The sequence below is a fragment of the Podarcis pityusensis genome (genome assembly GCF_964106645.2).
Source record: "Podarcis pityusensis genome assembly, chromosome: 13".
Classification (NCBI taxonomy): domain Eukaryota; kingdom Metazoa; phylum Chordata; class Lepidosauria; order Squamata; family Lacertidae; genus Podarcis; species Podarcis pityusensis.
In genome coordinates, this window is record NC_138038.1 from 53,128,733 (window position 1) to 53,153,176 (window position 24,444).

General features: G+C 51.7%; 1 protein-coding gene across 2 annotated transcripts in view; it reads right to left on the reverse strand.

Annotated features, from left to right (window-relative positions):
• FXR2 (FMR1 autosomal homolog 2) overlaps positions 1 to 24,444 on the reverse strand; it is a 30,374-nt gene continuing 5,930 nt past the window's right edge. Inside the window, exons 2-18 of one of the 2 annotated variants that reach the window (XM_080979729.1) lie at positions 19,577 to 19,629; positions 16,869 to 16,962; positions 16,672 to 16,743; positions 15,800 to 15,948; positions 14,432 to 14,525; positions 13,461 to 13,577; positions 11,933 to 12,103; positions 11,489 to 11,567; positions 10,402 to 10,511; positions 10,158 to 10,229; positions 9,806 to 9,892; positions 8,513 to 8,729; positions 6,466 to 6,678; positions 4,891 to 5,091; positions 3,242 to 3,337; positions 3,020 to 3,126; positions 1 to 1,458 (exon numbers count right to left, since the gene is read on the reverse strand). In XM_080979729.1, the coding sequence (XP_080835855.1) occupies positions 1,360 to 1,458; positions 3,020 to 3,126; positions 3,242 to 3,337; positions 4,891 to 5,091; positions 6,466 to 6,678; positions 8,513 to 8,729; positions 9,806 to 9,892; positions 10,158 to 10,229; positions 10,402 to 10,511; positions 11,489 to 11,567; positions 11,933 to 12,103; positions 13,461 to 13,577; positions 14,432 to 14,525; positions 15,800 to 15,948; positions 16,672 to 16,743; positions 16,869 to 16,962; positions 19,577 to 19,629 (2,031 nt within the window). In that variant the 3' untranslated portion in view covers positions 1 to 1,359. The remainder of the gene's footprint in view (positions 1,459 to 3,019; positions 3,127 to 3,241; positions 3,338 to 4,890; positions 5,092 to 6,465; positions 6,679 to 8,512; positions 8,730 to 9,805; positions 9,893 to 10,157; positions 10,230 to 10,401; positions 10,512 to 11,488; positions 11,568 to 11,932; positions 12,104 to 13,460; positions 13,578 to 14,431; positions 14,526 to 15,799; positions 15,949 to 16,671; positions 16,744 to 16,868; positions 16,963 to 19,576; positions 19,630 to 24,444) is intronic. The other variant, XM_080979730.1, reaches the window with a different exon arrangement.

Below are 24,444 nucleotides of genomic sequence, written 5' to 3' on the forward strand. Positions count from 1 at the left end.
TTTGGCAAGACTCGTCGCATTTTATTGAAGGCCTGAGCAGCAGGAGTCACCGGCCGAGGGGGGCTTCGTTCTCCGTAAGCCACCCCCACCGGGCAGAGAGAGAAGAGAGACAGAGAGAACATGGCAGGCAGGACAGAAAGCAACCTTGGTATTTAGGCGTTGTAGTTTTTTTCAAGAGTTGGGTTTTTTATTCTCTTTTTAAATACTGTACAGTGAAAAATAAATAGTCTCAACCGTCACAGATCAAATCCCCCCTTTTCCCCCACACACAAACACACAAACTGAAGGCAAGCCGCGCCAGGAGCGACGTCGCCACGTCCGCTTGCGCCCTAAAAGCCTGGCGTTTTCCTCTCTTTTGGCTGTTGTCTTCCACAGTGTTTTTAGAATCAAAGGGGGGGAAATTAAGAAAAGGATTACTGGTCTGGGGTGGGCCTACAAAGCAGGTGCCTCACGTCTCCCATTTCTCCCTAGCAGAGCACCGCCTCGCCCGTCTCCTGGTTTGCAGAAGAGGGTCCTACCTCTCCGTGGCCAGAACCCCCCCTTTGGGGTGGGGAAAGGGGCGCACAGCCCAAAACAACCTCAGGACACCCTCTCTGTGCCCTGGGCGGGCCAGCCTTCCTGCTTCGCTCTCCCGGACGTGACCTCGCCTTTGATTTTTCACTAGTCAAAGAGGAAAGGGAACCAAAAAACGGACACAAGAGCACTCTTGTGCTCTTGCGGTGTGTGTTGTGTGTGTGTCTGTGTGTGTGTCTGCATCATCAGAAGGCACAGGTTTCTCTCCCCCCCTCTCCTTTCTCCAGTTTTGAAAAGCCAGTTATTTTTTTATTTTCTCTCTTCACATTTTTGTTTCTAAACAGAAAAAAACTCTTATAAGTCACCAAAAACAGATGCATGTTAAGTCATAGTAGTTTTTCCCCCTACAATGTGTGCGCCTCTAAGAAAAGGGAGGGGGGTTACGAGCTCAGGTAGCGTCAGAGATTCCCCCCCCCCCTGACATAACAAGAGGGCAGAAAAGAAAAGAGAGGGGTTTTGTTTTGAATTTTTCACTGCCCTGTCTGGCTGCCACTGCTGAAAGCTTAACCAGGATGTGTTAAGAGCTGTGGTAAAGAAGAGTATCCCATCTTTGGCAAGCTTTTAACGAGCGCTAGATCATCATTACCTTGGGATTCGGGTCGATTTGTTTCGTTTCGTTTTTTTTTTTTAAATAATGGTTTTGTTCTTAAACAAGAGACTGGTGTGGTGTTTATTTCGTTTTCTCTTTAAGATGTTGCAAGCAGGTGGAAAGTAGGGATCGTTTTCGTTTCAGAGGAGGGTTCGGCCGGCTGCGACTTGGGGCAGGGGCCACGCACGCAAGCGAGCTTAGGACACGCCGTTCACCAGGGCAGCCACCTCCTCGCTGGCGGCAGCATGCTCGCCGTTCTCCGTAGGGCCGTTGACAACCTTGCTGGTGGTCTCAACCTGGAAGAGAAGCCACAAAAAGCAAACCAGTGACCCCCTTGGCAGGCCCAGCAAACTTGAGAGAGGCATGGCTGCAGCCGGCCTAAATCGGTTTATCATTTCCAGCAAGAAATACAGTGGTACCTTGGGTTACAGACGCTTCAGGTTACATTCACTTCAGGTTACAGACTCCGCTAACCCAGGGCAGCTGTTTATCAGCTCCACCTGGTACGCAGGCGAAGACCCTACCAGAGTGGTGCATGCTCTAGTTATCTCCCGCTTGGACTACTGCAATGCACTCTATGTGGGGCTACCTTTGAAGGTGAACCAGAAACTGCAATTAATCCAGAATGCGGCAGCTAGACTGGTGACTGGGAGCGGCCGCCGAGACCACATAACACTGGTTCTGAGAGATCTGCATTGGCTCCCAGTACGTTTCCGAGCACAATTCAAAGTGTTGGTGATGACCTTTAAAGCCCTAAAAGGCCTCGGTCCTGTATACCTGAAGGAGCGTCTTCACCTCATCGTTCAGCCCGGACACTGAGGTCCAGCTCCGAGGGCCTTCTGGCGGTTCCCTCATTGCGAGAAGTGAGGTTACAGGGAACCAGACAGAGGGCCTTCTCGGTGGTGGCGCCCTCCCTGTGGAACACCCTCCCTTCAGATGTGAAGGAAATAAGCAGCTATCCTATCTTTAGAAGACATCTGAAGGCGGCCCTGTTCATGGAAGTTTTTAATATTTAATGCTGTACTGTTTTTAACACTTGATCAGGAGCCGCCCAGAGTGGCTGGGGAGACTCGGCCAGATGGGCGGGGTATAAATAATAAATTAGTATTATTATTATTAGTAGTATTATTAACTTTGCTTCAGGATGAGAACAGAAATCGTGCTCCAGCAGCAGTGGGAGGCCCCATTAGCTAAAGTGGTGCTTCAGGTTAAGAACAGTTTCAGGTTAAGAATGGACCTCCAGAACGAATTAAGTTCTTAACCTGAGGCACCACTGTAGTATCTTTATATTTCTTTCATGGTGACTATTTTTCTTCAGCTACGGTGTTCATTTCTTGGACGGAAAAAATGTTACTTGAACAGCTGCTGCTGAAACCTTACTTAAAAATAAAAAAATAAAGCAAAACGACTATTTTTTTTAACACGTTTAAAATAAACTTCCCCCAAAATGGCTGTTCTCTCACTTCTCAACCATCTTCTTCCGCACTCTGTATAAAAAGGACATAATGGCACCTGATCAGAACTTCACAGAGGCGTCAAGATGGCGTGGCATCAATATACAAAATCCAGTTTCACCATCACAGGCTTCCCAGTCTGGACTGAGGAGCAAGATCACAGCAGCCTGACCAGCCTGCGGGGAGCTGTGGCAACACGCCTGAATTGGTTTCTCTGGCTCCCCACACCCCAAATATTACAAAAAAAACCCAAACCCCTCTTGCTGCTTTTCTCAGAAGCTGCCATGTTTTTGTTCCAGGTGCCCCAAATTGCAGCACACACACACACACACACACACACACACACACAGAGCCTTCTGGGGCACGAGGCACAAAGCCCTGCCCAAACACGGCCTTGGCTCACCTTCTGCTTGGGTGCGTTGTCCTCCGACGACTTCTCTCGGCTCTCTTTGCGCGGTGGGTGCTGACGGCTCTGAGACTCTGCTCGGGAAATGTAATCGGCTACGGTGACTGTTGGCGATGGGGAAGGGGGTGAAAAAGACACAAGGTCACGCACGGAAAAGCCCAAGCAGGTGACGGCGCAGAACCTTCCCCAAAGGAAGAGAGGAAGGCTGAACGGCGATACCTTGCTGGCGGTCCCGGCTGATGGAGCCGTCCACACGGTTGCCGCGGTTGCGTCGGCGCCTGCTCCGGTTCCGTCTCTGCGGTTTAGACTCTTCCTCTGGCGGAGAAAAGAGGCAGGGCGGACTCAGGAGGGATAGGAAGGCTGCCGGTCAACCTGAGGGACTCCTCCATGGCCGACCCGCCAAACCCCTCCCCACACAGCCTGCCAACGGACTCACGCTGAGCTGTGCCTTTGAAGTGCTCCCTATCACAACCCCAAGGTCTGTCATTCCTGAACTGCAGGGGTTGGACTAGATGGGAGCCCCTTCCATCTCCACAGTTCTGCTATGCTATTACAGTGGTACCTCGGGTTAAGAACTTAATTCGTTCCGGAGGTCCGTTCTTAACCTGAAGCACCACTTTAGCTAATGGGGCCTCCCGCTGCCGCCACGCGGTTTCTGTTCTCATCCTGAAGCAAAGTTCTGGGTTAGCGGAGTCTGTAACCTGAAGCGTCTGTAACCGGAAGCGTCTGTAACCCGAGGTACCACTGTACAGTGGAACCTCGGTCATCGAACGCTTTGGCTTTCAAATGCAGACAACCTGGAAGTAAATGCTTCCATTTTCAAACGCGCCTTGGAAGTCGAATGGCTTCCAAGGTAAGTTCCTCCATTTTTTCAATGGATTTTCCGCCTTGGTTGTTTATTGTTTCGGAAGCTGAACGGTCTTCCGGAACAGATTACGTTTGACAACCAAGGTTCCACTGTACAGTGGTACCTCGGGTTACAGACTCCACTAACCCGGAAATGGTACCTTGGGTTAAGAACTTTGCTTCAGGATGAGAACAGAAACAGCGTGGCGGAAGCGGGAGACCCCATTAGCTAAAGTGGTACCTCAGGTTAAGAACCGTTTCAGTTTAAGAACGGACCTCCAGAACGAATTAAGTTCTTAAGCCGAGGTTCCACTGTATTCTCTTTCCTGGACAGTCAGCTCATATCCCATCAGCTTACATTAATATTAATGAAATATTATTATTTCGTTAATAATAAAAATAACTCCCTTTGCCCTAAGGTCCCTGGGTGCGTTAGAGCATCGAAACACAGACAATATTAAAAACAGTTTACAAAAACTTATGATCACAAAAACAAGGTGGGTCTTAAAAATATACCCCTCAAGTGTCAAAGGCCAGGCTAAAGAGGTGCGTTAAGGATTTATGGCTCTTTCGTCTCATTGACGGCACTCAACTGGCCAAACGTGAGCAGAATCAGATCCTCAGTTCCAGCCACCACAGGTGCAACTTTAAAAGCAACGTAGGCACCTTGGGCAGATTTATTCATTTACAAAGATATTTCTATATTGCTGTGTTGTGAAAATGTGTTTATAGCCATTTATCTCATAAAATTTGTACGCCTCTTGGTTGTAAAAAACAACAACCACCTTATAAGCGGTTTACAAAACAAGATAAAAAAAATATTGCAGCCATACTTCAAAACAGGAATAGGAAGGTTTTCAGCAGGTATTTAAAAGCTGGCGGGGAAGGCAGGTAGGGGCGACCAGAACTCTGTTAGACCGACCCCCTCCACCAAGAAAAACAGCCCAGCAGCCCCATCTCCCACCTCTTCCTGATCCCCACAACCTACGGCTGGGAATGGGCCTGCCCCACCCTCCACTCACCCAGGCCATTCTCGTTAACAGACATGTTGTCCGACTCCAGGCCTCCGTCCATCATGGTGGCGTCTTCGTCAGTGCGGCGCCGGCGGGACCGACGCCGGCGGTTGCTGACAGGCTGCGACTCGCTGGCGTCCGTGTCCGCGGTCTGGTCAGTTTCGGTGTTGTCCAGCAGGCTGTAAGGGTTGCTGTCAGGGTCTTTCAATACTGCAGAGGGAAGAGGTCGCCCATCAACTCCTTATTTGGAGGGACAGTCCCTTATCCCAGCAACATGTCCCGCTGCTGTCCCTTGTTGATCGATGTTCCTTAAATTTCCCGGGTTTCAAAGGAAGCAGCTCCTCTCCCTCCCTCCCTGCCGGCCAACTGTGTTGCTTGGCTGCCCCGTCCGCCCCCCTCCGGCCTCCTCTCACAAGGCTCGGCCCCCGGGAACCCCTCCCCGCCGGGAGCCTCAGGCCCTTCCGCCGCTATCCTCTTCGCAGCCGCCGAACGGAGCTTCTCTGCCTGGGGCCTCCCCTCTGCCCATCACCGCCACTCCCGCTAGGCCGTCCTGCGGCTGTGCCGCCGAAGGACCCGAATGAGATGGGCAGCCTGGCATGGTCTATGAATTGATGAGGAGCCTTGAGAGGAGAGCGAGGGCAACCATAGAGAAAGCAGTTAAGAGAGATGAGGAAGAGGAGGAAAAGGAAGAGGAGGCGGAGGCGTGGGCAGGTGTTCCAAGGGCTACAAGGGAAGGACCGCAAACGCTTCTCCCATAGATTTGTAGTGGTAGACTAGCATAGATGGTCTGATCTGCGGGTTTACTTTGGGCACTATTTCCCCCCCCCTCCTCCCGCCCCACCTGATGGAATTGAGAGCTGCAGATGGAGCACGGGAGAAAAGATACAGAACTGCAGCAGCATCTTCGTAGCTTGGACTTCGTTTTGCGCAAAAAGTGGTTAATGCTTGTAGTTATTTAATTGCAGTGTTTCATCGGCTGGTGTCTTGAGCAGCAACCTCTGGAAACGAAGGGCTAAAAACCGGCGCTGCTCTCCAAAATTCTCTGGTCCCTTTTAACTGGTTGACTAAAATCCCTTATTTTGGCTACTGGTCCCTTATTTTCAAGGCTGCTGGTCCCTTATTTTCAAATCTGTAAGTTGACAGCTATGGTCCTAGAGGCCTCCCAGCTCCTTCCCAAAGCTGGTAAAATGCGAAATAGGCTTTGGGTAGGAGGCTGGAGGACTCTAGGACACTGTCAGAGGGTCCTCACACTGCCTTCCCAAAGCCTTGCTCACCTGGCTTTGGGGGGGGGGGCAGTGTTAGGGTGTCAGATGTTCCAAAAAAAAGGCCTCGAAGGCTACCACATGTTAGACCACCCTGTCCTAGGCCTTTGTCCTAGGAAATCCAGAGCTCAACAGCCACTGATGGGAGGGGAGGTGTCTTTAGGCTGTTCCCCCACCAATTCACAGCAACGCTTGAATCCAGCTGGCCACGCAGCCCAGGAACATCCTGCTCAGGGTTTGGGACACGAGAGTGATGGAGCGCGCCCCCCCCCCCCGCTTTCTGGCTGCGGGGAACCCAAAACGGCTTCTGCTTCTTTCGTACCTGAACTGATGGAGGAGCTGTTGTACTTGCCGCCGCCTCCTCCACTGCTGCTACTTCCGCGAGGCGCCGGAGCAGGGCCCCGCCCCCGCCCCACCCCTGGCCGTCTGCGGTTGTCCTCCGGGCGGGGGTCACGGTCGCTGAGCGGCGGGCACTCGTAGTCCTCTCTCTTTTCAGACTCCGTTTCCGAAGCATTGGACACGTCCGAGTTGGTAGCTAGGGAGACGAGGCGAGGAAAGAGGGGGCCCAAGTGGGAACTTAAGTGGCTGGTCTTAGAGCAGGGGCTCCAGCGAGCTGCTCTCAGCAGACACCCCACCCCTTTTAGAGTCTGGATGCTGCAGGTGAACCTGCGCAGCAGGGGGAAAGACTGGTGGTGGGGAGACTGCTTGCCCCCAGGCAGGAGGTTGCACTGACTGTTACATTTAGCAAAACCTCTAACTCAGCCTTTCTCAACCTGTGGGTCCCCAGATGTTGTTGAACTACAACTCCCATCACCCCTAGATAGCAAGGCCAGAGCTCAGGGATGATGGGAGTTGTAATCCAACAACATCTGGGAGCCCACAGGTAGAGAAAGGCTGCTCTAACTGCTCTACAAGACTCTAAAAGTATTAAATGTCAAAATATACTAAATACAGTAAAATGGAGATAAACAAGCAGCAAATTTGCTACAGCAAGCAGGATAAATGCTCCTAATCTTCAACATAGGCAAATGAGTTTTTAAAAGTAAAGGACCCCTGACAGTTAAGTCCAGTCGCAGACGACTCTGGGGTTGCGGCACTCATCTCGCTTTACTGGCCAAGGGAGATGGCGTACAGCTTCCGGGTCATGTGGCCAGCAGGACTAAGCCGCTTCTGGCGAACCAGAGCAGCACACGGAAACGCCATTTACCTTCCCGCCGGAGCGGTACCTATTTATCTACTTGCACTTTTGACGTGCTTTCAAACTGCTAGGTGGGCAGGAGCAGGGACCGAGCAACAGGAGCTCACTCCGTCGTGGGGATTCGAACAGCCAACCTTCCGATCGGCAAGCCCTAGGCTCAGTGGTTTAGACCACAGCGCCACCCGCGTCCCAAATGAGTTTTTAAGAGATGTTTAAAACTTCCAACAGATGGAGCTTCCTGAATCCCTTACAGCCACGAAGGTGTCCCATAATCGAACAGTTGTAACCAAAAAGGCTCACTTCCATGAAATTTCGAGGTGGCAAGCACACTAGCTGAGGCAATGCTTGCACAACCACGTTTCACACAGAGCAATGAACTTGGTTGTCAACAGAACCTCCCCACCCCAGGTAGAAGATATTCATTCCCAATCCAGACAGGGGCACCCCTAAACACACTCACTATCCTGATCCAACACCCAGCACTGTGCACAGGAGCTTCTTCCCAAACAGCTAACGTTCTGCCCTCCTGTTGTTCTGGAGCGAGGAGAGTGGACCTGTTCCCACTCACCATTCCTGCTTCCAATGCTAAACAGCTGATTTGGAGGGATGCTAAACAACTGATTTGATGTTAAACGGCTGATTTGGAGGGATGTTAAATGGCTGACTTGGAGGGATGCTAAATAACTGATTTGTGTTAAACGGCTGATTTGGTGGGATGCTAAACAACTGATTTAATGTTAAATGGCTGATTTGGTGGGATGCAAAACAACTGATTTATGTTGAACAGCTGATTTGGTGGGATGTTAAATGGCTGATTTGGAGGGATGCTAACCAACTGATTTGATGTTAAACGGCTGATTTGGTGGGATATGAAACAACTGATTTATGTTAAACGGCTGATTTGGTGGGATGTTAAATGGCTGATTTGGTGGAATGCTAAACGACTAATTTGATGTTAAACAGCTGATTTGGAGGGATGCTAAACGGCTGATTTGGTGGGATTCTAAACAACTGATTTGATGTTAAACAGCTGATTTGGAGGGATGTTAAACAGCTGATTTGGTGGGATGTTATCAATGTGATACAAAGAGCTCTTCTATGTGTGCAATCCCCAGATATTCTGGGCGCAGTCCTTTGCCACCAGGAATACAGCCGGCCTCACGCAACTCACCATAACCAGAGTTGGGTCCCCTGCGCCCACGGCCGCCGCGCCCACCGTAGCTGCCCCCGTAGGTCCGCGTGCCATGCAGGGAGGAGGAGGTGCTCTCGTCCGTGGTGTAGCCGCCCCGCTCCTTATCCGACCGGTTGGAGAGGGGGCGGAAGCCCAGGCCGATCTGGCGCAGCTGCTCATCGATCTGCAGCCGCTCCAGGCGCAGCTGCTCCACCTCCTAGCAGGGGGAAGGGGGAAAGGGTTGAGAACAAGGCCCCAGGCCGCCACCACCCCCAGTCGGGGAGGAGCCAAGGGCCTCGCAGAGAAGGAGGGAAGAGTGTCTGCTTCAAGAGCGCCGTAGAATTTACGCCGGCCATCTCTCAGCAGCATTTGGAAAAAAGCTGGGGGAAAGTCGGGCAGGAAGGACACAAACGGTCAAGACTCTTCCAAGGCCAGGAAAGGCCCCCCAAAAGAACTGTGCAAAAGCATTCGGGGGGCACCCCAGCTACATCTTCTGGACTTCACTCATTTTATTTGTATGCCGCTTTCTATACCCCCCCCAAAAAAAACTGCACACTCAAAGAAAACAGGAATGCAATTCAAAACCAAACAGTGCAAAATGAAATTTTATAACCATAGTAAGTATAGTAAAGGTAAAGGGACCCCTGACCATTAGGTCCAGTCGTGGCCGACTCTGGGGTTGCAGCGCTCATCTCGCTTTACTGGCCGAGGGAGCCGGCATACAGCTTCCGGGTCATGTGTCCAGCAGGACTAAGCCGCTTCTGGCGAACCAGAGCAGCGCACGGAAATGCCGTTTATCTTCCCGCTGGAGTGGTACCTCTTTATCTACTTGCACTTTGACATGCTTTCGAACTGCTAGGTTGGCAGGAGAGTAAGTATAGTAACCCCCCCAAAAAAACCACCCAAAAAATTCAGTACCATAAGCAGTATCCAGCACCCAACAGCAAAAATAAAAAAAGGAGATTGCCAGTTTCCCCTTGGTCCTGGAAAGACCTGTCCTGTGATCTTGCTCAGAGATCTGCAGCAGATTCCAAGGGGAAGGAGGAGGGGTAGCTAGAAAGCTGCCCTCCCATGATGCTGATCTTTAAACATCAACATGTCAGCACCTTGGGGGGGGGGAGGGGGAGGCAGAGGTCCACAGAACTGGGCGGCAGTTCCGACATTCTGCACCTGTGTCCCGAAATGGAGGGGTCTGGCGAAGATGGCTCTGGCCCCAGGGCGATGGAAGCAGGCTTGCCCCATGGCCCCATCCTCCCTCGCCACAGCCCAGGAGAACCACACCAGCGGCCTTACCTGAAGGTAGGAGAGATGGTACTCCAGCAGCGCCTGCGCGTTGCTGATGTTCTCCCGTGTTCCCACAAAGATGAAAGGGACCATCCCCTGGGGAAAGGAGACAGGGAGGTTGGCAAAGAGCAGGGCACCTTTTCCCCAGGCAGAAGACGGAGAGGTTACCAGGGCTGCCAGCTTTAAAGCCAATTAGTCAACGTTCCCCGCACAGGTATCCCAGTTAAACCAAAGGGATGACGTTTTGTGCTCTGGGAAAGCAGAGTTTCGACCAGAGCGGGACAGAGGGCAGGCCCGTGTGAGTTTTCGAGAGGGAAAGATTATCGGGATCCAAGAAAGCAAGAAAGAGTCAGAGACATACATTTGGTTCTTGTCCAATGTCTGTGTTTTGGACAGCTTTAGCCAGGGGACAAACTGGACCAGCCAGCAAGGACTGAAAGCAGACAAACGCAGATGGGATGATTTGATGGGGCGTGGCACGTGGGCAAACGTGGGACACTGTGGCTTTGAGAAGAGACGGAAACCTGGGGCTTGGGAACTGGGGCAGGGGACCCACACAGGAAGAAGCTGCTGTGGTGGCTTCTCCGCTCTGCAGCCCAATTTACCTCCTCCCTGGGGTTCTTCTTGTCGTTGTCACCTTCCACCCGAACTCGGACCACGCCGGATTTGTCCACAATCTCCTGGATGACTTTGCCGTTCTTGCCTATCACTTTCCCTGCAGGAGGCAAATGAAAACAGGGAGTTGGAGGGCCTGCGTAAATCAAGCACACACAGGCTGTCGGCACGTTGCTCTGCCGCCTTAACTCTATGTCCCTAGCGCCAAGTCACTTGCAAATTGGCACCATAGTGCCTTGGAGGGGGACAGGTCAATGGATGAGGAAACCCACTAGTAAACACCTCCTCCATACAAAAAAGAACCCCTTTTTTGCACACACACCCTTGTGCATTTGCACTCGTTGCCAATGACAGGGAAGGAAAATCATTGACGCCCTTCTGTTGCTTGAGGAAAATCTATGCAACAAATCTTTGCTTGAGAAACAGCTCTGCCGACCAGGTGCCTTGGACTGAACCTTCCCCTGCCTGTCTTGTGCAACTAAATCCTGGGTTTTCTTAAGCAGAATTGCTGCAACTCAACTCCCAAGCAAACTCCAAGGTAGCACTGGCTTCCCAATCTGGTTTCACAAACATACCGTATTTTTCGCCCCATAGGACGCACCTAGTTTTTTTGGTGGGAAATAAGGGGAAAAAAATTTATTTCCCCCCCAGGTGCGGGGCTGGGGCGGGGGAAGCCCGAGCTTCCCCCGACCCCAGAACAGGCTGCTATCCACAAGCCGTGGGAGAGCTGCGCGAAGCCCGAAGCTTGGGGCATGCTGAGCTCAGCGCGCCCCAAGCTTCTGGGTGCAGGCAAGCTCTCCGCTAGCCGTGGGAGAGCTGCGTCTCCCACAGCTAGCGGATAGCTTCCTGAAGCCTGGAGAGCGAGAGGGGTTGGTGCGCACCGACCCCCCTCGCTCTCCAGGCTTCAGTGAAAGCCTGCAGTCGCCCCATAGGACGCACACACATTTCCCCTTCATTTTTGGAGGGGAAAAAGTGCGTCCTATAGGGCGAAAAATACGGTAGGTTTCTGTGAAGGGAGAGAAAGAATGGGATGCTCCATCAGGTTTCGTCCTGGAGCTAGAAAACTGTCTCACTCACCGACTAGGTTCCGAGGGACTTGAACAGAGTCTTCAGAGAATTCGAGGAAGCTCCTGGCCTGCTTGCAGGCTTCCGGGGTCTGCGGAGGAGCAAAAGGGAACAGCATGCCAAGCAGCTCAACACACTATGCTGGTGGCTTGCGAGGTTCTAGGCCACCAAGGCGGCTGCTCAGGCCTGACAAACTGTTTGCAGGTCCTCCCACTGCACAGCCACACGCCAGGCCTTTCTCCCTCCAGGCCAAAAGACCCCAAAGTTCGTTCTTTCTCAGTTAAAGCCGCCTTGCTTACCAAGCCCCACAACCAGAGTTTCCGGCCCCACTCACAGGATTCATTTATCAGGTGGGTCTTTGTTCCTTTTCTCTACACACCAGCACCAGGCAAAAGGAAAGCAGCCCGGCCCACCCCGTCTTCTCCCAGAAGTCTAGAAGCAGCCCCCGGCCCCTACCTCCCCGTAGATGCGGAAGGTGCAGGTCTCCTCGTCCAGCTCAATGGCAGTGACGCCCTGCACTTTCCGGGCCTGCTGGATGTTGGCCCCGTGCGTTCCGATGGCCAGCCCCATCAGGTCCTCCCGCACCGTGAACTCCTCCTGGAATGCCGACGCCAGCTGCTTACTCGTCTGGGGGGAGAGGCAGAGGCATGATGGGAAACAGGTCTCAGAGGTCGCATGAGCCCCACCTCGCTTTTCAAGCCTGGGCCCTCACCTGCCACAAAAGGCCCGGCATTCAGGCCAGGCAGCCACACTTGGGGACAGAGCAGGTCTTATAAGACTGGATCAACTAAGGTTGGCACGTGGGTCCTGAATGGGGCAACTGTGGCCCCGAAGGACCAGGTGCGCAGCCTGGGAGTCATTTTGGACTCACAGCTGTCCATGGAGGCGCAGGTCAATTCTGTGTCCAGGGCGGCTGTCTACCAGCTCCACCTGGTACGCAGGATGAGACCCTCCCTGCCCGCAGACTGGCCAGAGTGGTGCATGCTCTAGTTATCTCCCGCTTGGACTACTGCAATGCGCTCTACGTGGGGCTACCTTGGAAGGTGACCCAGAAACTGCCAATTAATCCAGAATGCGGCAGCTAGACTGGTAACTGGGAGCGGCCGCCGAGACCACATAACACCGGTCCTGAAAGACCTACATTGGCTCCCAGGATGTTTCCGAGCACAATTCAAAGTGTTGGTGCTGACCTTGAAAGCCCTAAACGGCCTTGGTCCTGTATACCCGAAGGAGCGTCTCCACCCCCATCTTTCAGCCGGACACTGAGGTCCAGCTCCGAAGGCCTTCTGGCAGTTTCCTCCCTGCGAGAAGCAAAGCTACAGGGAACCAGGCAGAGGGCCTTCTCGGTGGTGGCGCCCACCCTGTGGAACGCCCTCCCTTCAGATGTGAAGGAAATAAGCAGCTATCTTCTATTTAAAAGACATCTGAAGGCAGCCCTGTTTAGGGAAGTTTATAATATTTAATGCTGTATTGTTTTTAACACTCAATTGAGAGCCGCCCAAAGTGCCTGGGGAAACTCAGCCAGATGGGCGGGGTATAAATAATATATTATTATTATTATATTATGTCAAGCTTGTGACTTTCACAGAACGCTGCACCCACAGCTGGAGGCAGAAGCGTGCTTTCCAAATACCAGCTGCTGGAAACTGCAGGAAGGGAGAGCGGCTCTTTTGGCGGGGGTCCTGCTTGCAGGTTTCCCATAAGAGGTACCTGGCTGACCACTGGGAGAACAGGGGGCTGGACCAGTTGGGCCTCTGGCCATCTTCTGGCATCTATATCTGGCAGGGAGTTCTCCCAAACTGAAACGCTGCATTCTCCAGCACTGCTTCGCATTTTAGAAAGGTACCCTTCTGCCTCCCCGCTTGGCACTCCTGTCCTTCGGGCCCAGGATGGCAGCTACTGTCAGCTAGTCCTGAGCCAGAGACGCTCCCCGCTCCTGCACTCAGGGGGCGCTGTGGCGCTTGGAGGGTCCTCTCTCTCTCACCTCCAAGTGTTTGTTGGCCTCCTCATTCCGGGACATGAGCATCAGCTTAGTCCGGATGCTGCGCAAGTGCATGTCGCCCAGCAGAGACGCCCTCTTGACGGTGGACTCGTTTGTGGACTGCAGGGAGAGAGAGAGAGAGCAAAAGTTAGTTAGGCCGCCATGTGCTGGCAAACCAAGAACACAGGTGAGCCTACGAGACAGAACTGCCCCACCAGGTTTTAAGGTGTTTAGTCTAACAAGAATTCAAGCTGTCAGTCATCCTTTTCAACACTGGCTCCGGCCTGGTGGAACGCTCTGCCTCATGAGACCAGGGCCCTGCAGGATCTGATTTCTTTCCGCAGGGCCTGTAAGACAGAGTTGTTCCGCCTGGCCTTTGGCTTGGAGTCAATTTGATTCCCTCTTCCTCTTTCTTCTTTCTTTTCCTTTCTCCTCCTGCGATGAAGCTACATTTTAATATTTTAATGTTTCAATATTTTAATGTTGTTTTTAAGTTGGATTCATTCCGCTTGTTTTTATTATTGCTTGTTAGCCGCTCTGAGCCCAGCCTTGGCTGGGGAGGGCGGGGTATAAATAAATATTATTATTATTATTATTATTATTATTATTATTATTATTATCCACCCAGTTAAAATTAAAGGCAAGTTAACACGGAAACCACAGGTCCTGGAGAGGATCATTTCCTCTGAAGCGAGAGAACTCCCCCACCCCACCCCATCCTGAGAAGACGCCCTTTATCATGTCCCAAGTGCAAAACGAGAAATCCATCACAGGTCTGGACGAGAAATATGCCCCAAGCAGATGTAGAAGTTGCAGTTGCGCATTTAGTGGTCATCTGCAGTTCCTGCCACTAGAGGGGAGTGAAGAGCCACACAGGGTCCGGCTCTGAGAACAAGTCACTGGCATTTTCCTCCCCACTTGGTTCAGCTAAGCAGGCAGACGCCACCCCCGGAACAGAGGAGGAAGAGCCTTACGAGGATGACGAGCTCACTGCTAGTGGAACTGAGGAAGATGCAGTTCGCGCTCACGGCTTTCTTGAACTCCTTGTGGACGTTTTCGTTTGAGCAGCTGCGAAGAGGAAACAGAGGAACGGTAAGAAGCTTCGGAAAAAGTGTGCACGCCAACCTGAGATGCTGAAAGTTCAGGCTTCCACATGCGGTGGACCTGTGAATCTGTACGGAGCTTTAGAGACAGGTTTTACAAGAGACCTCTGAGATTGCAGGCAGCCCAGGGAGTCTCGATGCCAGGCTACGTTTACGACCAACGTTTGAGGAGGACGGTGCAGAGGTAGTTTGTAAAACTCTTAATATATATTTGTGGGCTGAGAAAAGAATGACTACTGCCCAAGGATGGGGAAATGCCCTTCACATTTGGTTTAAGAAGGCCTTAAAGGTAAATATAAAGGGGACCCCTGACCATTAGGTCCAGTCGCGGCCGACTCTGGGGTTGCGGCGCTCATCTCGCTTTACTGGCCGAGGGAGCCGGCGTACAGCTTCCGGGTCATGTGGCCAGCATGGCTAAGCCGCTTCTGGCAAACCAGAGCAGCGCACGGAAACGCCGTTTCCCTTCCCGCTGGAGCGGTACCTATTTATCTACTTGCACTTTGACGTGCTTTCGAACTGCTAGGTTGGCAGGAGCAGGGACTGAGCCAACGGGAGCTCACCCCGTCGCGGGGATTTGAACCGCCGACCTTCTGATCGGCAAGTCCTAGGCTCTGTGGTTTAACCCACAGCGCCTTACATATTGCTTATTCAGAAAAGTTGACTCATTCAATAGCGCACCTCCTGAAACCGACTTCCCTTCAGATGGAGCAAATATCTGCACAGTGCAAGCAAAATCAATCCCAGGCAGATGTGGGCTGATGGAGGTTTGAATCGGAAAGAATGTGGATTTGGCAGACAAGCTCCCCCTCTCCCACACACAGTTGTTGTTATTACTATTACTATTATTAATACCCCACCCATATGGCTGGGTATCCCCAGCCACTCTGGCGGATTACAGAATATACAACATAATAAAGCATCAAACATTAAAAACTTCCTGATACAGGGCTGCCTTCAGATGTCTTTTAAAAGTTGTGCAGTTCTTTATCTCCTTGACATCTGGTGGGAGGGCGTTCCACTGGGAGGATGCCACTACAGAGAAGGCCCTCTGCCTGGTTCCCTGTAGCTTCGCTTCTCACACTGAGGGAACGAGCAGAAGGCCCTCCCATGGAGCTGGACCTCAGTGTCTGGGCTGAGCAATGGGGGTGGAGACGCTCCTTCGGGTATACTGGGCTGGGGCCGTTTAGGGCTTTAAGGGTCAGCACCAACCATTTGAATTGTGTTTATGTTAACACTCACGCCTCCTTGAGATCCTCTGGTACCGCAATGGTGACTTTGAAAAAGCTGCACTTGGTGGCCACTTTGCTGGGGTTGACAGGCCGCAGCCGCTCCAACGTGACGATTTCATTGTAGATGGCATCGCAAGCGGCGTATTCTATGACGTAGAACTGCAAGAGGAGAATGAGATCAAAGGGAGCCACAAAGAGCCCCTTCACTGACACAGCAAAGGAAGAGCCCAAAAGAGCTGCAGTTATGTTCTGCCTTTAGAGTTGTTAAGCCGAAGTAAACTCGAACAGGAGGGGGAAAGTGAATTCTAACTGCAAGAAGAAAGAACTGGAAGGAAAAAAAAACCTGGAAAACTCTTCCAGGGGGTTAGGGTCACAGTCCCCCCCTCCCAATTGCAGGTTCCCTTCCCCTCTCTGGATGTAACAGTCTTTCTTGGAAATGCAGAACCAGTTATTCTCACACTAAGAAACTCACTAATCACTGCTGTTTGAGGGAAGTGGAAACTTTCACACCTGCAAATTCAGGCTGGCTTACGACCCTGGAAATTTACTTGCTTTCATTATTTTTATGTACTTGAAAAAATTATACTCTACCTGTTCCCATCGAGTGAACTTAAGGCAGATTACGACAACCTCATAACAACACGTCACAGAAGCATCATAAGAACATCTGCATTGCAGTACCGTCACTATTCCACATTTTGGCCCATGACGCCCAGATGCTCTGTGAGCATTTGCTGTGCACATGGAGAGCTCCTACCATGTGCCAGGGAGGCGGAAGGGGCTCAGCTCATTAAATGTGTTAATGGTGAGGACAGGCCACTCTGCCCCCTCATTGAATGCCTGGGAATATTTCAAGGGGGATATATTTTGTTCGATACTTACATCTCCTTTCATCATTCGAACCCTGGCCAGCCACCAGCCACAAGGCTCATGCTCATTGGCTCGGGAATAAACCTGAGAGGACAGGGAAATTCAAGTTAGGGGGACACCCTCCACGCCCAGCAGCTTCCTGCTCACCCCGCTGCTCCACCCCCCACCCCCAGAAGGGTGCGGAAAGCCTCTTGGCAGCCTTCACTCACCTCCACCTCATCCCCTTCCAAAATCTCCTTGCTGTAGTCTGCAGGTGGGGGCAGCCGCACGTCGCCGAAGGGGATTTGCCTTTCGGGCTGCCAGCTGCGAAGAGACAGAGTGTTATTCCAGGTGACAGTAAGGGGAGACCAGCTACCCATCAACACACAATGTTTCTTCACAAGCTATGGGAGGTGCTTGGGGCTAAACAATGCCAAGAGCCGAATTTTACGCAGGTGAAAGCGGCAGGGACCCTGGGTCAACACAGGCACTCCCACCAATTCGGAATGGCTGCTTCGTAGAAGCGCACTCCAAATATCCCCCTCCACTGCTAACAGGCTATTCTCTTCTCTAATGACTCAGCAGCATGTATCGGACAATGGCAGCCGGCCTGAATTCCTTCCCCACCCTGCTACTAGCAACATGCTTTTCCAACAACAATTGCACCTGCCAGAAAAAATTCCAGACCCCTGGCTGCACACGCACCTAGGAAATCAAATGTATCACCTTGTGACTTTAATTCCACACACACCCCTTCCACCAGAGCTATGGAACGCTGGCTCTTAAATATTCAACGCTGGCTCCTAGGAACCACAACTATTTGGCGACGCCGCTGGTTAGTCATAAAGGCCACAGTACCATTACCTGATGGGGGTCAAAATAGTTTAGAGGCAAGGAAGCCTGCTAAGAGCATGCAAGCGTTCTTGGGGAGGGGAAGAGAGGCAAGATGAAAGAAATGAGGGGAGGAGAATGCAAAGACATATCCCCCACTCAGGAAACACCACAAGGAGGGCTGGAGACTGGGGCCGGCAGAGAGACACTCGGTGGGTATTTATAGCCCGCCCTGCCTCTCGCAGGGAGATCGTGTTCCGGCCCTGTCAGAGCACAATCCTGGGAACTGGCCGTGGTGCTGCAAGGCTGCCTCGTTAACTGCAGCGGAATTAGGCAGCATTTGCATACCGCTGCCACGCCCACACCACCCTGGGTGGGGAGACGGAGGCAGCCAGACCCAGCTGCTGGCAGGCTGCCAGCCTCCCTCTGCTCACTAGTCCCTTGCTGGCTGACAACCAGAGCCGCAAACTCAGGCGGTCTGTCAGCGAGAGCCCCGGCAAAGCCAGCACCTGCTCTTCTCAGAGAGCAGGGCCAGAACCTCCGCCCACAAAGCTTTTTATTTTTTCCGGGTGGGGTGGGGGGAAGCAGACGGTTGCTTGACTGCAGCGCCTAGAGGCCCGGGTGGCTTCCCTCCTTACAGCTGTTGCAGAGACACGTGTCTCCCCGACGCTTCAGCTGCCGAGGAAGGACCTCTGCGAGTGGCTCAAACCTCCCTCCTCCGGCATACGCTTCTGGCTTTCTGCTGAGTCAGGAATTTCAGGCACTTTCGCCTCCCCACCCCTCCGATAAGCAGCATTTAAAAGCAAACAAAATAACCCATCCTGTTGCTTGCGAGCGCCAAGGTATTTGCTGTGCAATAAGCTTCCAGAGAGCACGCAGAGATCTTTACAAGGGTGGGGCTGGGGTACAGCCCCCCTGCTCCGTAACTGCTGGGGGATCGGGGCCACCACCAATGCTGTGGGGTGCCTACACAGGTGGGTGACAAAGTCCTCTGGGCAGGTATCCCCGCAACCTCCCGTCTCCAGAGTCTGGGAGAACAGGGTTAGGGGTGTATGGCTCAAGGGAAACGAAGATTGAAGATGAAGATGGAGCCCAGATTGAGGAGGAAGGAACCACCTTCCCCACTTCCCTGAGGTGACCAAACAACTGTGTGTGCTCTGAGAGGTGGGGAGTTCCTGACGTCATCTCCTGAAGGGACCCCAAGCCAGCGTGAGAGAGCTTTGTTGCGCTGCTGTATTCGGTAGCCCGGGGGGGGGGGTGCCTAGTTTGATAGAGCAGCTGGTAGACAGGCAGTGAACTTTTGGTGGGGAGAGCAATCTAGCCACCAGCAGGAGTTGCTACAAAGCAAGAACAGAGCTCCAGGAGGAAAGCCCCTGTTTCTTCCCCTCGGCCCAGCTGCCACCAGAGTGCAAAGCAGGGATGGGAATGGCCAGCGTTTCCTGGTTGAGGTTAAATAAGTTGGAGTTCTTGTTATTAAATATACCAAGAAAAAAGCACACCGAGAAATCTGGCCAATATAAGTTTCAAAAGTGGGAGCGGTCCCTACTCGCAAATCAAGAGTCAATTGTAAGAAAAACTAATCCATTCATATACATATCCTTATGAGTTTGAGTTTGTAATCTCTGAGTTTGTACTCCTTGTCAGAATACATACTTCTGAATGGATTAGTTTTTGTTACAACTATTGATTTGCGAGTAGGGACCACTCCCACTTTTGGAACTTATATTGGCCAGAGTTCTTGGTGTGCTTGTTTCCTGGGTGAGAGCAAAGGACATGGGTTGGGGGCCAGCGACTGTCTGCAAGAATATTATTTCAATTTCCTAGGAGCCAGCATGGAGCTATAGGCACCAGCCCCACACAGCGTTCATATTACACAAGGTGCCAGCTTCGTATGTCTAGGCAAACAAGCCCAGGTCAGTGGGGTTTCATTGCCAGAGGTCGCTCAGAGCTGGTATGCCAGGCTTGTACATACAATGGACCTCAAGAACACTGGGGCAGCCACTACTTCCAGCGGGCTGGAAAAGGACGGGCCGATCTTGGCCTGCCAGCTCTCTGACAAAAGAGCAGAGTAGGGCGCAGGCACGCAACGCCTCTTGCGGACACTCACTTGTTCTCGAAGGATATCGTGACCGAGTCTTCGTGGACATCTTTAACAAAACCCTGGAAGGGAAGGAAGAGACAAGAGACACTGCGTTAGCACCACAGCCGGCAAGTCCCCAAAGCTCACTGCGAAAGGGGCAGCGCTGGCCCAGCAAAAAAAGGGAGCCTTGCAGAAGGAGCCGCCACCGCCACCACGCCACTGCGTCCCTTGACTGGGACCAGCGGACCAAAGATAACAAACAGCCAACGCAAAGCAGCAGCATGGAAAGGGAGACTTGGCAAGAGAAGAACATCTCTGCGGAAGCAAAGGTCACAGCTTGGCGACATCCCCCAAAGATGTGATCCTCCGAGTCACTGGCCCCTAAGGGCAAATAAGGGGGCCTAGATGAATCTGTCTAAACCTCTTTTAAGGCATCTATGTTAGTGGCCATCGCTGCCTCCAGTGGCAGGGAGTTCCATAGTTTTAACTATGCGCTCCATGAAATACTTCCTTTTACATGTCCTGTTCAGGAAGTTCAGGAAGACATGAACTTCTCTCCCCCTCTCTCTCATACACATCCCACCCTGTCTCATTTCTTAAATACAATACAAAATCAATACAACCCAGGTGGTTAAGAAAGGAGACTTCATCTCCTCAGAGTATTGTGAAAGAACGATGTCAATCAACATTTGGCGATCTCCTTCTACCGGTCCACAATAGAAAGTGTCCTTTCATACTGTATCACAGTGCGGTACACTGGTTTGACATCAACTGATAGGAAGTGCGTTGCCTGTGAGGAAAATTCACAGGGATGATTCACACCCTGGTCGGCACTTTTTTGATCTCCTGCCCTCGGGCAGAAGATATATAGAAGCATGATTAGTTGCACCAACAGGGTAAAGAACAGCTTCTATCTGTGGACTGTTAGGCTGCTAAATGAAAAGATAAAAACAGGGCAACTGACTTTCGGGTTTGGTGGGTGTGCGTCAGTAAATGAGGGGAATTAAGACTAAGAGAGCTGAGTGGAGGGTGCTTGTGTAATCTCACTGTATACAAGTTGTACAAGTGACAATAAAGTAAATGGCCTCGGTCCAGTATATCTGAAGGAGCATCTCCACCCCCATAGTTCTTCTGAGGTCCAGCGCCGAGGGCCTTCTAACGGTTCCCTCAGTGCAAGAAGCCAAGTTACAGGGAACCAGGCAGAGGGCCTTCTTGGTGGTGGCACCCGCCCTCCCACCAGATGTCAAAGAGAACAACAACTACCAGACTTTTAGAAGACATCTGAAGGCAGCCCTGTTTAGGGAAACTTGTAATGTTTGATGCATTACTGTATTTTAATATTTTGTTGGAAGCCGCCCAGAGTGGCTGGGAAGCCCAGCCAGATGGGCGGGGTATAAATAATAAATTATTATTATTATTTCAATTTACTCCTCCTAAAGCACATTCCCTGCCAGACTAGCCAACACCAGGCAGCTAGCTCATGACTCCTCCTTCAAAGAACACACGGCAGCTTCCTTTCAGCACTCAGGAGCTCACATATTGCCAGGCCTCTGGGTCAGATTGCGTTTCTGCAGAAGAACTCCACTCTTAGCCAACCCCAACCTGCCCATCCATTTTTTAATCCCAAAGCAATGCAGGGCTGCTTAGGATCAGGGAAAGGTGCTCAGTGGGACAGCCATTTGGGAGGAAATGCCTGAGTCCCTGGGTGCAACCCTCTATTCACTTACAGTGCTACCTCGGGTTAAGCACCGTATTTTTCGCTCTATAAGACGCACCAGACCACAAGACGCACCTAGTTTTTGGAGGAGGAAAACAAGAAAAAAAATATTCTGAATCTCAGAAGCCAGAACAGCAAGAGGGATCGCTGCGCAGTGAAAGCAGCGATCCCTCTTGCTATTCTGGCTTCTGGGATAGCTGCGAAGCCTGTATTCGCTCCATAAGACGTACACACATTTCCCCTTACGTTTTAGGAGGGAAAAAGTGAGTCTTAAAGAGCAAAAAATACGGTACTTAATTCGTTCCAGAGGTCCGTTCTTAACCTGAAACTGTTCTGAACCTGAAGCACCACTTTAGCTAATGGGGCCTCCTGCTGCCGCAGGAGCACAATTTCTGTTCTCATCCTGAAGCAAAGTTCTTAACCTGAAGCACTATTTCTGAGTTAGCGGACTCTGTAACCTGAAGCGTATGTAACCAGAGGTACCACTGTACTTATTTACAAGACAGTTTCAAGATTAAAACCCGAACGGCCTGGCTTGCACCAGGATTGATGTTTGGGACATTTGGTAACACTTGTAAGTGAATGTTTTCTGGAGTTGCTAGGAAAAGAAGGGTCCAACAGGCAAATGGTTAGCCTGGTTAATGGACACAGACGGATAAACATGTGGGGGATGACATTTTTGAAGGGGAAAACCACGCTTGGATTAGTTTTCTGATTTAGGGAGGCCAACTCCACCCCTGAATACAGGCTAAAGTATTCCACAAACAACCTCTCCGCGTGGCGGCCATTCTCTGCCACAGCCTTATTCCTCCAGGCGTGTGGCTTTTAGAAGACGGGGTGCAGCCACGCCCCTGCCTCTCTTCATCTCCTGCTGCCCGCAACACGGGACATTTGGCACTGCCAGGGTGGGGAAGGGAGGACAGCCGCAGGGCCGCAATCAAGGGAGGGAGGCCTGAACATGTTCTGAGTTTGGAGCGTGATGAGGGCAGGGCGAAATGTCCTGCATGTCTACAGAGTGATGGGAGGAACAGGTGTTCCTGGGGACAGATGTCTTCTCCGCCAGCTGCTCCGCTACGAGCAAACAGCCACACGTCTCCTTCCCAGCTCCAGAGGAAGCCGGCTTTAAGCGGAGTTCATTGCCCAGTAAGCAGTGCCACTATTCCAGCACGCACAACTCACTGGGACAGAGAAAATCTAAGTTGGGAATCTCACCACGCAACCAGCATCTATTGGAGACAGCAGAAAGGAGTTACCTCTGGTTGGAAGAGGTGGCCTGCATATATCCTTGACTACATGGCTGCCTCCCAAGACTCCTTTCCTCAACAGCATGCTAAAAATCTCCCCCCTCCTCGTCCCAGGACCTGGTGACCTCTTTAGCAAGTCTGGATGCTACCCGCAATTTGATCGCCCAAGCAAAATACTCCTGCAGGCCCACATGGAGTGCGTAATAAAAGCCCGCTGGATCAGTCCAAAGGCCCATCTCAGCCAGCACCCTGTTCTTCCAGAGACCCACCAGTTGCCCTCTCCCCTCTTCCCAGTAACTGGGGAGGCAGAGCATAGCTTTCATGGCTAGCAGCCATCGACAACTCTCTCTCTCCTCTAGGAAAGTGTCTAATCCTCTTTGAAAGCCACCTGGCTTGACGGACGTCCGTAGCTCCTGTGGGAGTGAGTTCCACAGGTCAACTATGAGTTGCATGAAGAAATACTTTCATTCATGTGTCCTGAATCTTCCAACACTCAGCTTCAGTGGATGTACACGGCAAGAGGGAGGGAGAATAACTTCCCCCCTTTGCTCCCTGTCTATCAGTCTAGTGGGTGCATCCTGAGGCCTTGGATCGGAGGCCTTAGACACAGTCAACAGTTAGCCTGGCCATTCAGAGAGCAGCGAAGAGGCAGAGGGGGCACCGTCCAACAAGGACCCGCAACTGTGTAGTGCGGGCAGGATCAAAGATTCTGGAGTCTTTGTGAACTACTCCATGCCTGCCCTCTCCCACAGCCTGCCGAGCTCCAAGAATCCCCTTTAAAGCCCTGCTGCGCCTGAGGCTATATACGTCTCCAGGCCAGCGGAGAGAATCTCATTTATCATTCATTCAGCACAGATGGATCAGCCCCCTTCATTCCATGAGGCCAGCACACAGGAACATTTATATCTCCCACGTTCCACACCTCAAGCCTGATCTACCTGCCCTCTGGCTTTACGCTGCTAGGGCTAAATTAAAATTGCAGTGTACAACCTTTGCAATGCTTGGGACACCAAGTCAAAGAGTTTCAAGGAACCCCCCTTTAAAGTTTCAAGCCCTCCACGCACACAAACCGCTTCCATTCATGAGCAACTCTACAACTTGAGAACCCCTGAATTTGCAGAGGATAATTTTACTCTTTGGTGGATCGCTGTACAGCAGCCGGACACTAAAAATTCTCGTTGCTGCTGCTGCAAGCCATATAGCTACTGTCCGCTAGGCCGTCTGTGCACAACTTATTTGACATGCAGCGATATTCCACAAGCATTCTCTCCTGCGGGGAACATGTATGCAAAGCTGCTTGCATAAAGTATTTTCGGCCCCAAATAGGGTAAAATACTTGAAATCTCAAGTACCAGCATAAAATTCCAGGCACCTGGTCAGCCAGGACTCTCCCAGATCTAGCACAAGATATCCAATACAGCCACATCTGACTTTGAAAGAGGAAACACCTTGAAAAATATGGGATTGTTAAAAGTAAAGGAAATCAGCCCTGAGTGCTCACTGGAAGGACAGATCCTGAAGCTGAGGCCCCAATACTTTGGCCACCTCATGAGAAGAGAAGACTCCCTGGAAAAGACCCTGATGCTGGGAAAGATGGAGGGCACAAGGAGAAAGGGACGACGGAGGACGAGATGGTGGGACAGTGTTCTGGAAGCTACCAGCATGAGTTTGACCCAACTGCAGGAGGCAGTGGAAGACAGGAGTGCCTGGCGTGCTCTGGTCCAGGGGGCCACGAAGAGGCAGACACGACTAAACAACAACAACAAAAGCAAAGTTGAAGAGGAAAGTGAAGAGGGTCAAAGCTCTCTAGAAGGCGTGGAGGTTGATCTGAGCCACAGTAACAGAAGCTCAGCCACAATGCAGAATGTAGATAAAGAAAGGTACCAACAGGGCCAAGAAGAAGCCAGCGTGGCTAACAAGCAGCACCGAAGACT